We start from the raw sequence: 14,812 nt of genomic DNA, 5'->3' as shown, positions 1-14,812 counted from the left end.
TTTAGATTTTAAGTTTATCTAAATGAATAGCATTTTTTACTGTACTCGAAATCAATGTTACCTGGGTCGGCATTTAATATAGGAATACAAGAATCCATACCTCTACTTGGAATGCTTATCCAGGCGTATCGCTTATGGTAAGATAACTCTGACGGCTTTGGCCCCGCCTACGAGAGAACAAACCCCCTCTGCGCTCGCACCTCTCTCACGTTGTTGTTTGTTACGTTAACATAGTGACGCCAACAAAACAAAACCATTAGCCACATCGAGACGAAAATTTGCCGCGATAAGCATTCCAAGTAGAAGTATGGATTCCTGATAAGGGTCATTCATATTCCTCAGGAATCCATACCTCTACTTGGAATGCTAATCGCGGCAGATTTTCGTCTCGATGTGGCTGACGGTTTTTTTGACGTCACTATGTTAAATTTACCAACAACAACGTGAGAGGGGAGCGCGTGCGAAGGGGATTTTTTCTCTCGTAGGCGGGGCCAAAGCCGTCAGACTGATCTTACCATACCCGATACGCCAGGATAAGTATTCCAAGTAGAGGTATGGATTCCTGCCCGTATCCATCCTTCTAGATTTAATAAGCAACCGAGTAACTTCATTATCTGATCAATAGATGGCGTTAGTCCTCTTTCGTTTTTTTCATATAAGAACACCCATCGATGAGAAATTATTTCACAATTTACTGACTTGGCACTCAAGCTCGAGCAGAAATATCAACGTGTTAATTTACAATAGTTAGTCCTTAGTTGTAAAATCTTTTAAAACAGGAATGCATTGAAATTTTTAAAGTAGAAGCGGATTTTATTACGAATGACGATGGTTTAGGTACTTACTGACTTTCAATTCAATTTTTAAAAGGGAAAATATTTTTTTTAAAATAGGCCTACTAAATTTTTTATTATCCTTTTCAAACTCTTACTTCATATTAGTGCCCGACAATAAATTTAACCTAAATCTAATCTAATAATATTTCACATAAATCACTTTATTTAGTGGACTATTTTTCCGGCGAAGGCTGGGAAATCCCTGCCTTTGGTAGTGGTCGAAGGTAAAAGTGACTTCGAGTATAAAGTAAATATGATCGTTTCTAGGATTTGAATGAACAAGATAAATTTTAACGCGCTGAATGGGAAATTCCATTCTGGCATCACTGGCTGAAAAGATGGTAGTCACGTGACTTTGTGGAGGACTACAGCGCCATCTATCCTAAGAAATAAGAACTATTATTTATTTTATTTTGCTAATGGCGGTTTAAATTTGATCGATTCATATAAATTATCTAATTATTATTATTCATTGAAACATTTTGTAATAGAAAGGTGTAAGTTAATTAGCTGCTTGCAGTATCTGGAAGGAATATTTTTTTCTTTACCATCGCACAGCCAACTATGAACACGAGTTACCGAATCGAAGTTGGCTGTGAAATGGTAGTCACGTGATTTTGTTTTCCCATTTTAACAAGTTGGATAAGACCAAATTTACTTTATAGTTTCGCCTATTGATTACTATACGCTACTAGACTAAAGTCCGAGTTGGTAGCGAGCAGGGGTGGACATAAGGACATATTTGTTAATAGTCAGCCCGACTAGTGTGTCTCCTATCTTAATTTATTTTAATAGTCACTGACTAGTGGGGGGAAAAAGGGGGGTATAGAAACAAGAAGAACAGCCAACTTTTCAGAATTAAAATAGGAATTTATTATCACTTGAGTTATATGACATAGACCGATCACAATTTTTTTTTAATAAAATGGGATTGATGAATGATGAATTTATGATACGCCATTATTTATGAATATTTAGGTAAATTTTTCACTAGTCAAATTGACTAGTGGGCCCCCAGATTTCGATTAATTTTAGTAGTCAAATGCCGAGACCTTATGTCCAACCCTGGTAGCGAGTAACATTTCGACGTTTGACAAAAGCTCTCGCTAGATGTCGTATCTAAGTTTAATTGGCAACGCGTGCGTCGCTCAGAACATGGACTAATTGTTGTTAATTAAACCGAGGCCTGATATCAGCCCGATTCTTAAATGGGACGGTTAAGTACATTGTAGAATTTGTAGATATAATTAAATAGCAAATTTTAAATTCCCTTAAGACGCCAGTGAAAGAACGAATCGGCGGCGGCAAAGTAGCGTACATGTGCCTCTCGCGGGAATTCGTGGCTAGCTAAGACAACCGGGAAAAGGTTTTTTTTGAGCGTGCGCGGGTCTGATATAATAGTGTAGGTCGTGGCCTAACTTGGCACTTCCTTCCTGGAATATGGTGCCAAAACATTCTTTGATTTAAATCTTAACATTGCTTGTATGAAGATAAACATGTGGTTTGTCCAGATACAGTAGCACGTGCTTCAAATTAAGAAATTAAAATTATTAAATTAAAGTTATTAAATTAAAGTTATAAATAAATTAAAATTATTAAATTATAAATAAATTAAAATTATTAAATTAAAGTTATAAATAAATTAAAATTATTAAATTAAAGTTATAAATAAATTAAAATTATTAAAATTAAATTATAAATAAATTTAAATTATTAATTTTGGAAAATAAATAAATTTAAAGTATTAATTTTGAAAAATAAATAAATTTAAAGTATTAATTTTGAAAAATAAATAAATTTAATTTATTGATTTTCAATCATAAATAAATAAATTTATTTTAAATTATGTATAGTTATCTGTAGAAAAATGTAAAATGTCATTTAAAACAATTTAAGACGTCCATTAAAATTTGTATAGTTCTGAAAGAAAAGCATTTTCAGTTCTAATGTCTTTTAAAAATAAGTATAGATGGAGTAGTTTACAAGAAAGTCAGTTACGGTAATAAAGATAATTTAAATATTTACTTCCCGCACTTTAATTTTACGTTAAAATCGAACCGTAGTTAGAGCCTGAATTTTGCTGTTCATTAATTTAAAGGAAATACCAAAAGTAACGTCATCAGAATAATTACGATCATGAACAAGAATGGCCACCGTATCGGTGTTTAGTTCTTGAAGGGTAAATATGGCTAACGCCAAATATAATACTACCAAGGATGATAATACGCTCAGTGGCGTAACTAGGGGGGGGGGGCGCACAGGGTGCAACCCGTTTGGAGCCGTTACTTACACCAAGGACAGTAGATACAGGGACGAGAAAGCGGGAAAAAAATTCCGAATTTAAACGTCTTCATATTCACGGGGAGTTAGATGTAAACAAACGCGGCCATTGTTAAGACGTGATTCACCATGGACAGTATTATTGTAGTTAGTTTTTCCCATTTTGATGTTAAATTAAAAGTAAAACTTCGAGCGTAAATAAAAAAATGCTCATTTGTTTTGAACACTAAAGCCCCATTTTCATGCTCGCTGGTAGCGGGTAAAAATCGACAAAATCCGCTTCCGCCACACACTTTTTCACTTTCCGCGTCGATCTGTTTCGATCTGTTTCAAACAGATATTTTAGCTTTATTTTCACGCTTGCGAGTGGCGGATGCGAATTTTGTCAATTTTTATCCGCTACCAGCGAGCATGAAAATGGGCCTTTAAGCCTCGTCAGGAACCGCTAAAATTAGGTGACCGCCATTTTTTTTGTTAACAACTAACTCTCCTTGCGTTTAGGTCGTTTTAGGTGATATATTCCAACAGAGGCCGCCAATACACTTTCTCGTCCCTGTATCTACTGTCCTTTCTTACACAAACTAGAAAAATTCTAAAATACTTTTTTACACGTTTTGACACCATGATATCCGCACCGGGTGCCACCCATGCTACTACGCCTGAATACACTACTCACAAGGGGAGTATGCGAGGTGTTTATTGCCGATTTGGTTGAAAGTCGCTCGTTATGTAGACCTATATGAGATATTAAATTTCCCAAAACGAGACGTTGCACTACCCATTCGATTTGCCATGGCAACCGAAAATGTTTTTGACCACTTAAAACAAAAATTCAATTTAAAAATGAATGGGATTTTCTCGGTTTCTACGAATTTTTTTAAAAAAATTAAAATTTTAATAATTTTGAAAAATTACGAAATGGGTAATTAAATTTTGAAATTTAAAAAGCAATCGTAGGTTATTCCCATGCTTTTTTAAATGGAGATTCTATGGAACTCTCCTTGTCAGTTAGTTTTTAGGCTCAATTCGTATCTTTACGAGAGTGTCAGTGTCGCGAAAAAGACCGGTAAGACAATCAGCGTTAAAACAATAAGAATTATTATATTTATTATTTTGTTACTTATAGTAATACGCGTATAGTTTTGTTTAAGTGAAGGAACTATTTTATCCAAGGTTGAAAACGCCATCTCACGACGAAGTTATCTCTTTCATATATACATTTTTTCGTAACTAAACCCAAATTCCACGTGTACTTCCTTTAAATATAAAACAATTATTTTATGTTTTAAAGTCAATTCCTAATTTATCCCTACTAGGAAAAGATGGGTTCTTAAATAAGATAAATGACGCTTTGTTTATTGACTATTTTTCAAGAATGTATTTATGTCAGTACCGCTCATCAAAAACATCGATGAGTAAACGATTCCAACATTTTATTACTGTATGATTTTTCGCGTTTCCGATCCTCATCAAAAAACCATTTCGGAGAGGAGGTTTTTTGATGTCTTGAGTTTCTTGACGTCAAACGCGTCGGTGTTTACAGTTTAGTTGGCGGGGGATAATTCCGAAGAAATGCCTGAAAATCCCGAAAATTATGCAACTGTAGTTTTAATCAACAATTCTACTGGTTTGATTTACGAAACAATAGTATCAATATATGATCATAACAAAATTTTAACAACGCTGACTAGAAATAATACCCAAGGCACACCCTTAGGCCTAAGTCATCAAGCGACTTTTGAAGCCATTAATTCAGGAGGCCGGGTTACAATGCGTAGGATGGTGGTGGCCAGCCCTTCATGCCACGCGAGCTTAAAACTCCTTCAGTCGCGTTCACACTAGAGACTTAGAGAACCATTTTCGACCGTTTTGAGAAATCAAAATTAACTTTGAAAAGCATAATTCCATTTTTCAACGATCACTCTATCGAAGTGGCTCAAAACAATTTCAAGTTGACCATTCCAAAACGGTCGAAAACGGTTCTCAAAGGCTAGTGTGAACCACGTTATTGTGTAGCAGAAAAGATTGTTATATAAACACTCTAGCAGAGGAAATCGGCGTATAAACGGAAGTCCGCATTGCGCATGCACGAAATGTGTATCAAACGTTACCATCTTGAATCTTCACATTTTGAGCCAAGGCTTAGTGACACACCTTTCTAAGTTTCTTTTCACCTAAATAATTTGGTAAAATCTAAAATCCTAATTAATATACTCTCAGACTACAAATTTCAGTAATTAAGTTCTTACCATTGACTCGATTGCTTATATTGCTTAATTGGTTCTGATGGTGTAATACCTAGCAACTCTTGGGTACAACGCTAAAAACGTCTCGACAAAGGCTTTCTCACAACAATGTAAATAAATACGATCTCGGTTTTTTTAATACTTTTAAACCGTATTTTATATTCACGGCTAACTAGTGCCTTAAAAAACTTGGAATGCCAGTTTATAGCATAAAGAAGGTACGAAGTTGGCCATTAAACCTGGATGTACGGTTCTAACGAATTAGTATTGTTCGCGAAGGGCTAATGTATTATTATTTTTGGCTTTTTCGTCGCCAGGAAACTGAGGGAAAAGGAATTCGTAAATTTTACTTTTAAAGAAAATACCGAAATAAATTACACGAACCAACGCCATGCATTTCACTACAAAAATAATACCCAATTGAAAGAAGTCACGACTTTTTTGTGTGTTATTTTCTGACGTTGTATTTGACGGGCTTAATTTCATTGTAATTTTCTTTCATTTAGAAACATTTCAAATTTTTTCCCCGGTAAATCTTTCCTATATAGCTTTGACACGTACCGTTCATTTTATTTGAAAATACCATCAATTTAAAGAATTTGAACGGCGTATTCAAGGGGAGGGTTTTGGGGGTTCAACCTAGAGTTGGTTTTTTTAAATAAATTTCATTTAAATCCAGATTTAAATCAAGGGATTTTTTAAAAAGTCATTGATTTAAATCACACAATGTATTTAAATGGAGGTATAAAAATGGCTAAAAGTAGGTTCTTATAATAAATATATAGAAAATGTGATCAAACTAAAATATTAAATTGTAATTAAATTTAATTAAAATTTCATTTAATTCAATAATAGCTAGCTGATAAAAGTAAAATATCCGTTAATTATACAGGAAAAGAGCCATTAATTGTATAAAACTCATTAAATTCAATCAAATATAAAAAATCCGATTTAAATAAAAAAAATCGATTGATTTGAAGGCATAGGGGTCACAAAAAACTGGTTTTCAAGCACACTGCAAGTCTGTATTTTATGTTACCCCTCTGCCTCCCCCTGTTGTGGGTGATGTATCCCTTTAAAAATGGAAAGCCTAAGTGGTTGTTATTGTCAAATGTAGGCTGGAAGGGGGATGAAAGTTGGAACCCCACCCGAAATAAAATTCTTTATACGCCCTTCAATTATCACTAATAATATTAGAAGCCGGATTTTTAGTAATCAGTCCAGTTCTAAAGTTTCTGGCAGTTTTCTCTTGGCAGCCATTTTTTTTTCTATTTTAGGTAGAGCACCAACTGTGGGCTTTTTGGAAAGAATACCATCAGGAAAATAATATGCAGTGAAAAATTATGCGCTAGCACCATTTGGGCGTGAGCAAAGTCGGAAATAGAAAAACCCCGCCAAAATGACATCACGAAAAAATGAATAAATGATATCGTGCTTACGCTTGTTCGACGAGAGATCACACTGAGAAACCAAATCTATGTCCATTTGGAAATCGGATTCGAACTTTTAAAGTTATTGACGAAATAGTGACGACGAAAAACATGGAAATTAACCGTAATTTCATTTAATTTCTCTCGTTTCACTTAAAAATAAAATTAGGGTTAATTTTCTTGTTTTTCGTCGTCACTATTTTTACAATAACTTTAAAAGTTCGAATCCGATTTGCAAATTGAAACGACTAGATTTTTTGGCTTCTGACAAGGAGACTACCCGAGGTGGTTATCTCCGATTTGGTTCAAACTCGGGTGGTAAGTAGACCTTCATGTAACTTGAAAATCCCTAAAAGGGTGAACAAGAATGGGCTTTCGTTTTGCCATGGCAACCAAAAATGTTTTTCACTACTTAAAACAAAAGCCCATTCTTGTCCACCTTTTTAGGGATTTTCAAGTTACCACCCGAGTTTGAACCAAATCGGAGATAACCACCTCGGGTAGTCTCCTTGTGAGTGTGATCACGCGTCGAACAAGCGTAGGTTCGATATAATTTATTCATTTTTAGTGACGTCATTTTTGAGTGGTTTACCTATTTCCGACTTTGCTAGCGCCCTAATGGTGCTAGCGCATTATTTTTCACTGCATATTATTTTCGTAAAGGTATTATTACACGAAGAAATTCGTTATATGATAATTATTTAATCTATTAAATTGATAGCAAACTTCTTAAAGTAATTAAAACAATCCGTCGTACCTACAAAGTTACTTGTTCCACTTTTACGGCTCACTTCTCTCTTAGATAAATTTAGGCCTTTAGTTTTAATTATGCTGTAAATGCTTTTAATTAATAGCTAGCTTACACAATGGAAACCAAATTATATTTATTTAATGAAAAGTAATTAATTACTAATTAATAATTATTACGAATTTATTACTAATTACTAATTAATAAAATAAATTAATTACTAATTAATAAAATAAATTAATTATTAATTAATAAAATAAATTAATTACTAATTAATAAAATAAATTAATCACTAATTGATAAAATAAATTAATTACTAATTAATAAAATAGATTAATTACTAATTAATAAAATAGATTAATTACTAATTAATAAAATAAATTAATTACTAATTAATAAAATAGATTAATTACTAATTAATAAAATAAATTAATTACTAATTAATAAAATAAATTAATTACTAATTAATAAAATAAATTAATTACTAATTAATAAGATAAATAAATTACTAATTAATAAAATAAATTAATTACTAATTAATAATAATTAATCAATAATAATTAATGGTAAATAATTAATTACTAATTAATGATAATTAATTAATAACAATTAATGGTAATTAATTAATAACAATTAATGGTAAATAATTAATTACTAATTAATAATAATTAATTAATAACAATTAATGGTAAATAATTAATTACTAATTAATAATAATTAATTAATAACAATTAATGGTAAATAATTAATTACTAATAAATTATTAATAATCACAAACTAACTGTACATTTGTAAAACCATTTTACATTTCGAAAAATCAATTTTCTAAATTCCTTTTCGTATTTTGAGTTATCGAGAAAGTATTTTGCATTCTGAAAAAAAAATCATTTTGAACAACCCGGCGTTAAATTTACATAAAATATATTTTACATCGTTTCATAATACACGTCGTGTATTTCGAGGCGTGTATCCATCCAAGGCGGCGGGAAATTCGCGCCCATTGGAAAATGGATAGAGCCGGCGAAAGTTCATGTTTCATTTAAATATTTATCTCGTAAGAAATGTATTATAAATTTCTGGTTTACATTAACCCAAGAACAACAACGATATTACAACTTTTAAATGAAAGGACCGTCCTTGACTGAGACACGGTTGTATTTTGTTCGAAGTTAAGCAGGAAAAACCAAGAGCTGTTAAAAAGGGGGACGCTTACGAGGCCGCTATTTCGAAGTGAGTCATATTTGGTAAATTATAGGGAAAACCCCGACGTAAAGGCAAATTTAAACAATCCTACTTGCAATTAGGATAAATTCCTTCATTTTTCCTTTTAACGAGGCGAGAGTCGAGATTTCGGGGAGGGCGCGAACCGGGGCAGATTTAACCCTGAAATGACGAGCACTTGGCATTTGGAAGACGCGTCAACAACAGATTTTCCCGTTTCTGTCTTCAGGGTCGCGCCGCCAGAATTAAAACCCCGCCACCGTCGTCGGATGATCCCTCGGAAACGACACTTTAAGACTTTTAAATTAAATGTATATATACCCAAGTATTCCGCGCAACAACCTAGCATGCGGCTAATCCTTCACTGACTGTTGTTCGCAATTTTCGCTCTTCACGGAGAAACTAAAAGACTTTGCAGGGCGAACACTCATTTGCCCGAATTTCTCTTTTAATCTCCGCGTTTCCCACTCTTCCCAAGAGCAAATGAACTAATCTTTGGCCACTCTCCAAATTCCAAAGTACCGCAAAAACCCACCTAGAGTTTTACCGACTAATTTCGCGGGTCGTCTGCTATTTATACAGCGGCCAATTTCTTACTCTATTTAATGTTCCACGCGGCGAACGTCTCGTTGCAAAATGGCGCCTTCCAAGTCTTATTAAGAAATAAACGTGGTAATTATAAGCTCCGGTCTCCGGAAACGGACCTGCCAGGATTTGGCTGGAATAAAACTTCGCTTAACAAAGGGATTCCGAGCTTAGATAAGCCTCTTTGTTGATAAGCAATCGAACTAACACACGCGTTCGACTTTGTAATTGCCGATTAATTAAGAAATTCTGATTGCATTTCGCGTACTTGAATTTCCTCTGGATTTCCTCTTAAAACTAATAGTTCTTTTTATTAAGTAATGTGGCCTTCTGGTTTTATTGTGGCTCTTACGCCACAGTCTCTTACCAGAGATAATATAGCTGCTTTTACAAGTCTACGAGCGCGCGCTACGAACCGCAGTGCCCCCAGAGGTCCTATAATTCCCATAAAATCCTATATTTTCAAAAATGTCCTATAACATCCTATATTTTTAGCAAATCCCCTAAAAAGTCCTATAAAATCCTATAATTTTGATATTTTGCCCATTTCAAATCCCGCCACTCTGTTAAATTGCTAGATTTAGTTATAGGATAAATTCCTATACAAAGTCGTTCTAGTCTATACTTTTGTTATTGTTAACATGTTTAGCTACTAGTATATTTTGTGATGAAATGGTTCAATAGTTTCTGTTTTTCAAGTGAAAATAAAAGATTTATTTCACTAAATATAGATTTTATTTTTTAAATGCATAAAGTTAGTAAATGAAATAGCATATTTAGTCCTATAAAATCCTATAATTTGAAAAAAAGGTCCTATAAACTCCTATATTTTTAGAAATATAATCCTATTTTCCTATAAAAAAATTGAAGATTTGAGTGGGGGCCCTGATTCGCCAAAAGAATATAGATTTTTCTAGCGCGCGTGCAAATCGCTCGTGCGAAGAATATACTAATAAAGCTGTGTCTTGTGACGTAAGAGCAACGAAGAGAAGCGATTGGAAAGAGCCTCCCACTCGTAAATTACGTCACAAATACTGAAACCTCCTTCAATTATACAAGTGTCAACAAACCCTAAAATTATTACATTTATTTCAAAATGAAGCCTATTTATTTATTTATTGTTTTATCTTTAGAAACCTAATCATAAATAAGTAAAACCAGTACAAAAATGTGGTTGTAAGTTAAAATTATTGATAATTTAGATTGAAAATAATATTGTTTGACTTTTCACCGGAAATATCCCAGTACAATTAAATAAAATTAAACTTTGGTTTAGTACTTTACTATGTACGACGTATCATTTGATTTGGCGTGACGTGTCATGTAGAGGTCGGCGTTTGAATAAGAAATTATACGATTGTTTATATTTATCCATAACCGAGAATTATTCAGAAATATTCGAAAAAAATTATTAATTTTGCATGTTAAATCGTTGTTTAATCATATAATTTAATTATAAAACAAATAATACTAATTTTAATGATTAATTGAAATTGTTGCGGTTAATTTATTTGTTCCGCCGACCTCTAATGTCATGTCAAATATTTCCGGTTATTATCAAACGCAGAAATGAAATCTAATCGTAAACGCAAAATGTCTTAACTACCGTTTATATCAAATATTCAAGTGTCATCTATAAAGACACAGATACTGCTTGGTTATTTCATTTTAAAATAATGCTATATTTTCAATAAAAGTTTACTTTAAAAATCATGAAGAACTTTTTCTCCATAAAAATAAAAATGAAAAGATTAAATTCCACAAATGCAAAAAGTTTCTTACAAATCGGTCATACCTTTAGCATCTAATATATTCTGTTTTTATTACACTTTCAAGAATTCTAAGCACGTAACAATTAACTTAATTAATTAATTAATTTTCTTATTTTACTAATTAAATTTAATTATGTATGAAATAATTGAAAGACGAAGTTTCGAATCTTTTAGATGCTAGCCTCTGGCTAGAGATTATTTATTGGAGCTTTACCCCATCTAGTTACAGAAAACGTTACTAAATATTGAAAGGGTTTCGCCAGATTTCTAAAGGCGCTTGAAAACTGAAACGATACGAGACGAAATATATTCAAGTTCTGTTTTGTTTGGTAACCTTTTACTCACCCCTTTAAATTATCCCACCTAAAAATAGCCACTCTATCTCGATGCTCTCCAGGAAAACCATTAAAGCGATTCTTCTCTCGGGTTCTGTCGGAGGGGCTTTTTTTTTAATTGCAAATCCTCAGATGTAATAATTTGTAATAATCCACATCTAATTAAAGTTTGCTTAATATTCTCTTCATTATGCTTAGATCTTACTAAAATTATTTACTTAGATAATTTACTAAAATTATTTACTTAGATCATTTACTAAAATAATTTACTTAGATCATTTACTAAAATAATTTACTTAGATCATTTACTAAAATAATTTACTTAGATCATTTACTAAAATAATTTACTTAGATCATTTACTAAAATAATTTACTTAGATCATTTACTAAAATCATTTACTTAGATCATTTACTAAGATCATTTACTAAGATCATTTACTAAGATCATTTACTTAGATCTTTACTTATATCATTTACTTAGATCTCTACTAAGACATTTACTAAGATCTTAACTTGGATCATTTTTTTATATCTTTACTAAGATCTTAACTTAGAGCTTTACTTAGATCATTTACTTAAAAGCTTTACTTAGATCATTTACTTAAAAGCTTTACTTAGATCATTCACTAAAATAATTTACTTAGATCATTTACTAAAATAATTTGCTAAGGTTTTTACTAAGATCTTTTACTTAGATCATTTACTAAGATCATTTACTAAGATCATTTACTTAGATCTTTACTTATATCATTTACTTATATCATTTACTTAGATCGCTACTAAGATCATTTACTTAGATCTCTACTAAGACATTTACTAAGATCTTAACTTAGAGCTTTACTTAGATCATTTACTAAGATCTTAACTTAGATCATTTACTAAGATCTTTACTTTTATCATTTACTAAGATCTTTACTTAGATCATTTACTAAGATCTTTACTTAGATCATTTACTAAGATATTTACATAAATATTTCAGTAAATATTCTAGAAAAGGTTGAGATTGAGAAAAACATATCACCATTTGAAATAGCTTGAAAAATAAATGATAAATACAATTTTAATTTTGTTTCTTTCCTTAACAGCGAAGGAGTTGAAATAAATTATAATTTCTCGCGGCGTTCCCGGCAGTGAACCTTGAAAAAACTCGAGTTTGCAGTTTCCTTTGCTGGTCAGTCTAATGCGTATTGGCCTTATAAATATTTTAATTACTGTAACTCTAGCTGATTATTATTTTAATTATTATTAACGACATTGATTATTTCCCCAGCTCGGAAAGATTACAAGGACATTGCGTGTGTCATTACACGAATGATTTTCCTCACACCGATATTTCGATGCAGCTAATATACTATACACCGAAACGTCGACACCATAATTTCCCTGCCCAAGAACTTCCGCACCGAAAAATCGACACCAAACGTCCCAGCCCTAAAATTAACGCACTGAAAAATCTACACCGAAACATCTCCGCACCGAAAAATCTACACCAAAACATCCCAGCCCTAAAATTATCGCACCGCAAAATCTACACCGAAACATCTCCGCACCGAAACATCTACACCGAAACATTTCCGCACCGAAAAATCTACACCGAAACATCTCCGCACCACAAAATCTACACCGAAACATCCCAGCCCTAAAATTATCGCACCGAAAAATCTACACCGAAACATCTCCGCACCGAAACATCCCAGCCCTAAAATTATCGCACCGCAAAAACCTACACCGAAACATCTCCGCACCGAAACATCCCAGCCCTAAAATTATCGCACCGAAAAATCTACACCGAAGCATCTCCGTACCGAAACATCCCAGCCCTAAAATTATCGCACCGAAAAATCTACACCGAAACATCTCCGCACCGAAACATCCCAGCCCTAAAATTATCGCACCGCAAAATCTACACCGAAACATCTCCGCACCGAAACATCCCAGCCCTAAAATTATCGCACCGAAAAATCTACACCGAAGCATCTCCGTACCGAAACATCCCAGCCCTAAAATTATCGCACCGAAAAATCTACACCGAAACATCTCCGCACCGAAACATCCCAGCCCTAAAATTATCGCACCGCAAAATCTACACCGAAACATCTCCGTACCGAAACATCCCAGCCCTAAAATTATCGCACCGAAAAATCTACACCGAAACATCTCCGCACCGAAACATCCCAGCCCTAAAATTATCGCACCGCAAAATCTACACCGAAACATCTCCGTACCGAAACATCCCAGCCCTAAAATTATCGCACCGCAAAATCTACACCGAAACATCCCAGCCCTAAAATTATCACACCGAAAAATCTACACCGAAACATCTCCGCACCGAAACATCCCAGCCCTAAAATTATCGCACCGCAAAAACCTACACCGAAACATCTCCGCACCGAAACATCCCAGCCCTAAAATTATCGCACCGCAAAATCTACACCGAAACATCTCCGCACCGAAACATCCCAGCCCTAAAATTATCGCACCGCAAAATCTACACCGAAACATCTCCGCACCGAAACATCCCAGCCCTAAAATTATCGCACCGCAAAATCTACACCGAAACATCTCCGCACCGAAACATCCCAGCCCTAAAATTATCGCACCGCAAAATCTACACCGAAACATCTCCGCACCAAAACATCCCAGCCCTAAAATAATCGCACCGCAAAATCTACACCGAAACATCTCCGCACCGAAACATCCCAGCCCTAAAATTATCGCACCGCAAAATCTACACCGAAACATCTCCGCACCGAAACATCCCAGCCCTAAAATTATCGCACCGAAAAATCTACACCGAAGCATCTCCGCACCGAAACATCTACACCGATACATCTCCGCACCGCAAAATCTACACCGAAACATCTCCGCACCGAAACATCCCAGCCCTAAAATTATCGCACCGCAAAATCTACACCGAAACATCTCCGCACCGAAACATCCCAGCCCTAAAATTATCGCACCGCAAAATCTACACCGAAACATCTCCGCACCGAAACATCCCAGCCCTAAAATTATCGCACCGCAAAATCTACACCGAAACATCTCCGCACCGAAACATCCCAGCCCTAAAATTATCGCACCGAAAAACCTACACCGAAGCATCTCCGCACCGAAACATCCCAGCCCTAAAATTATCGCACCGCAAAATCTACACCGAAACATCTCCGCACCGAAACATCCCAGCCCTAAAATTATCGCACCGAAAAATCTACACCGAAACATCTCCGCACCGAAACATCTACACCGATACATCTCCACACCGCAAAATCTACACCGAAACATCTCCGCACCGAAACATCCCAGCCCTAAAATTATCGCACCGCAAAATCTACACCGAAACATCTCCGCACCGAAACATC

General features: G+C 34.2%; 1 protein-coding gene across 8 annotated transcripts in view; it reads right to left on the bottom strand.

Moving 5' to 3' along the window:
• The window catches only part of Mctp (multiple C2 domain and transmembrane region protein), a 148,314-nt gene that overhangs the window by 57,923 nt on the left and 75,579 nt on the right, over nucleotides 1-14,812 (bottom strand). The window contains exon 1 of one of the 8 annotated variants that reach the window (XM_090164249.1): nucleotides 9,083-9,186. The exons of 2 other annotated variants lie outside the window; for them this stretch is intronic. In XM_090164249.1, the coding sequence (XP_090020375.1) occupies nucleotides 9,083-9,110 (28 nt within the window). In that variant the 5' untranslated portion in view covers nucleotides 9,111-9,186. Of the gene's footprint in view, nucleotides 1-8,834; nucleotides 9,038-9,082; nucleotides 9,187-14,812 lie in introns of those variants that run through there. 5 more of the 8 variants (XM_090164245.1, XM_090164247.1, XM_090164246.1 and 2 more) reach the window with 5 other exon arrangements.

Source organism: Leiobunum rupestre, chromosome 11, assembly GCF_980474605.1.
Source record: "Leiobunum rupestre chromosome 11, qqLeiRupe1.1.hap1, whole genome shotgun sequence".
In the NCBI taxonomy this organism is placed as follows: Eukaryota; Metazoa; Arthropoda; class Arachnida; order Opiliones; family Sclerosomatidae; genus Leiobunum; species Leiobunum rupestre.
This window is presented reverse-complemented; position numbering and strand designations above follow the sequence as displayed.